We start from the raw sequence: 3,539 nt of genomic DNA, 5'->3' as shown, positions 1-3,539 counted from the left end.
GTTTTATGTATTATTTTCTCACATTGTTTATTTTCTGTGTTTTAGAATTCGTATGCAGGTAATTTTTGTACAGGGTTAAAACCTACATTTGGTATCAAAATTGTTTTGGCTTCAAGGGGATGCCTTTGTTGCTAAGGGGTTTCGCTCGGGCTTGTGTTAGACCCTGTTCAATGGGAGATATACGAGATCGATTCTGGTGGTGAAAGAAGATGGAGAGCAGTGGAAAGATAGAGATCAAGAAATTTAATGGTCAGAGTTTTGAGTTGTGGAAATTCAAGATGGAGGATCTGTTGGTGGATAAAGATCAATGGATCATGGTATATCCAGGTACTAAACCAATGGGAGTATACGATGAAGAATGGAAGAAGTTGGATAGGAAGTGTTATCACTGAAAATTCTAATGCCAAAATTTCAAAACCGCTCACAAAGCTCTTTAGGTTATTTCGTAGCTCATGTAATAATTTTTAAGTGTTTTCGCAGCGCATAAAGCCTTTTGTAGTTTCGCAGCGCAACATGTTTTAGGCTGCGCTACAAAATTGGGGATTCGTTCGAATCCATAGCAGTTGTCATGCAAAATAGCTCTGGGGTGGATGCACTTTACAGGAGGCATGCTCTCAAGTTCCTGCGTGTATGCTTGTCATCAGTTCTGAATCTGAAGGTGACCGTTTTAGTGATTGCAAGGTACTGCTTCAGGTTAAAGGCACCCTTGTTGTTTGTTTCATGGTAGCTGTTATTCAATGGAGGAACGAGATTGCTCGGTTCACTGCTGAAGGAAGCACTAAAGTTGGTTCATCATGGCGTCCAAGCTATTTCTACCACTATTGCCTTTCAAACTTCTAATACCAGTAAATCCGAGGGTCCAACCTTTGCTGAGGATAACTACTTCGCACGTAGATGGAGTTTCTTAACGAAAACCAAAACGAGCCGGATTCCAATACCCAGGAAGGAAGCAAGGCCGGACGATGAATAACCTTAAAATTTAATGCGTTTAATGGTTTGCATGTAGATGGTGAACATCTGAACTGTTACAACTGCCGCTGCTGATGAGATAAAGATCCAACCTTCCCTCTTTTAATCCATTCTGTTTTGATTGATACGCCATTGCAGGGCGTTTACCCTCGCCCCAGCTGCAGGCAGGATCCATATGCTAATTGTGCAAAAAGCTGAAGTGTAGAACCCAAGGATCATTGTCGTTTCTACTCAAGGATGCGATGAAGTTATTATTTATTTTTGCCAACTGCTCTGTAGCAAGTCCAGCAAGTCCAGGCGCTACCCCTCTCCCTCCGTATTTTATCCTCCTCCTGTCGTGAACGTGAAAGTGAAGGCGAAGGCTTTCTCAGCTGTGGAGAACAATGTATCGGGAGAGAGGCAGGGGACATGCAGGTGGTGATAGAAGTGAAGATCCTAATTTGCATGAGCAATTGAAGATGGAACGTGAAAACATATCCGAATTGAAGCAACATGCTTACAAGAGTGCATTATGGGCATTGAGAATGGATCATCAAAAAATTAATTGGAAGCTTGAGTTAGCCTTAAGCGAAATAAAAAAGGCACTAAATATCACTCAGGAAGTGCACAATAAGATTGTACAAGAACTTGACAATGAATTCAGTGAGGCTGCAGATGAAGCTAATAGAATTGTGGAGGCTAATAGGAAGGTTGTAGAAGACACGGGAGGTGCTCCTACCACTGAAAATACATCTCCAGAAAAGAATGAAACAAATGAAGATGAAGGTGAAGACCCTAGAGTCTATAATGGAAATATTGTAGGCAAGTCTGCAAGTATAAAATGGGGTGGGGATGGCAAATTTAAAGATGTTGTTGTCATTGATTATGATATGGAAAATGGGAAGCATTTTCTTTACCACGTCAGTGAGAAGCTATATGAATGGCTTGATTTGAATGAGATGCTTTCTGAAGATATCCGATGGCCTCAGTCAAGAGGATCTGGTCGAGGAGGCCGAGGATTCAATCAAGGTATTGGAGAATCAAGTCGGGCAACTTCCCAAAGAGATGGTCACAATGATGGTGTAATTGAACTCTATGACATTGAACAATTGAGTAAAATGGTCATGAAAGTGTTAGAGACACCCACTCCAGATCTTCTGAAAGAAGCTGAAAAGCACTTAGAAAAACAAAAGCGTTATCTCAATCTAAGTCTGCAGGCAGTTTCTAGAAAGAGAGAAACATTTGAAGCTGAAGGGCCTGCTCAGAATCCTTCTGTTCCACACGGTCATGGTGGCCAAGGTGGTGATATCCACGTTGGTGGAGAGTATGAAAACAAAAGTAGCGATGGAAGAAACACAAATATTGAAGATGATAAACGTGGTAGCATTGACAGCGGCAGAAGCAGTAGTACTGCAAGTGGTAGTAAGAGAATTGGAAGCGGCAGCAGCAGTGGCAGGAAAAAAAAATATATTTAAAGCTTTCACAAGGAGAATATGTTGCAGTGGAAAATCTCGAGAATGTGTATGGCCAGTGTTCTGCTATTGATTCGATTTGGGTTTACGAAAATAGCTTCGAATCTTGTCTGGTTGTTGTTGTTATACCTAATCAAAGAGAACTTGAAACTTGGGCCACAGATAAGGGACAAACTGGAGATTTTACTGCATTGTGCCAAGATCCCAAGGCAAAAGAATACATTTTGAATGAACTTAATGCAGTTGCTAAAAGTAGCAAGTTAAAGGGTTTCGAGTGTAACTTTAGTTGACCGACTACTGCCCTCCAATCTACAGGAAATGCACAGAATCGAATGTTGAATAGCTGGTAGTATTTGACAAAAGGTTTCTCCTAGGAAAGCTCTCTCGTCCGCACAATGAATGAAATGCATTAGTTTAGAGATTTTTCTGCTGATGAATTTCATTTAACTGTAATGTCATCCACTCCAGGATTTGCAAGAATTTCAAGCATGAATGTTATGAGCATTGATAAGTTATTTGTGAGCAAGGTGGCAGAGCAGTTAAAATCTCAGGGGAAATTGAAATTGTTTAAAATAGTTTCGCAGTTTCGCAGCGCGCTACGAAACTGCGAAACTGCTGTAGGTGTGTTTTTGAAACGCATATAACAGTTTGATGGCAGAATCAAAATTTTGTGAAGGGAACACCTCAGTGACATAAAGGGGATTAAAGGAAGCTTCTACAGCCAGTCAACATACGCCATGTGTACCTTTAACAAGAGATGAAAGAATTTAACCCAAGTTTGGAATCTTCGGTCATAAAGCCACTTTATTTTCGGTGATTAGGGTTTTGGAGGGAGCTACATATGAAAAGTTTCGGTTGGCACACCTGTCCATCAAAGAAGCTTCCAGCATGTCAATAAGCATATCAGTAACATGGTAATACCCTATATTCTTGGGTTATTAAAGGCTTAAGGTAACTACTGCTGCATACTCGGTGATGGGGGACCAGAACCGAGAATTTAGGGTTATTCTCAGCCAACACAGAACAGATCAAAGCCTTCGGTGTTCAAAGCCAGCATGGAACATTAATTGCCCATCTCATGCCATCTCAGCTGAACGAAGAGAAAGCCAGGTGTCAAAG

The 3,539-nt window shown here is 41.1% G+C and overlaps 1 protein-coding gene across 1 annotated transcript; it reads left to right on the top strand.

The window, feature by feature from the left end:
- The first annotated feature begins 877 nt into the window (after positions 1-877).
- On the top strand, positions 878-2,423 carry LOC149139842 (protein EMSY-LIKE 1-like). The gene is made up of 2 exons (XM_089450833.1): positions 878-1,009; positions 1,108-2,423. Exon 2 carries the CDS (start codon positions 1,353-1,355, stop codon positions 2,421-2,423), a length of 1,071 nt encoding a protein of 356 aa, XP_089306959.1. The 5' UTR covers positions 878-1,009; positions 1,108-1,352.
- Positions 2,424-3,539: the final 1,116 nt, after the last annotated feature.

The sequence above is a fragment of the Pinus tabuliformis genome, chromosome X, assembly GCF_031772625.1.
Source record: "Pinus tabuliformis cultivar Carrire ecotype Pingquan chromosome X, CPIR1, whole genome shotgun sequence".
Taxonomy (NCBI): Eukaryota; Viridiplantae; Streptophyta; class Pinopsida; order Pinales; family Pinaceae; genus Pinus; species Pinus tabuliformis.
The sequence above is the reverse complement of the archived record's forward strand: the minus strand, read 5'-3'. Positions and strand labels throughout refer to the sequence as shown.

Excerpts from the sequence above, each read along its gene's own strand:
- LOC149139842 (XM_089450833.1), top strand. The coding sequence starts at position 1,353 with ATGTATCGGGAGAGAGGCAGGGGACATGCAGGTGGTGATAGAAGTGAA.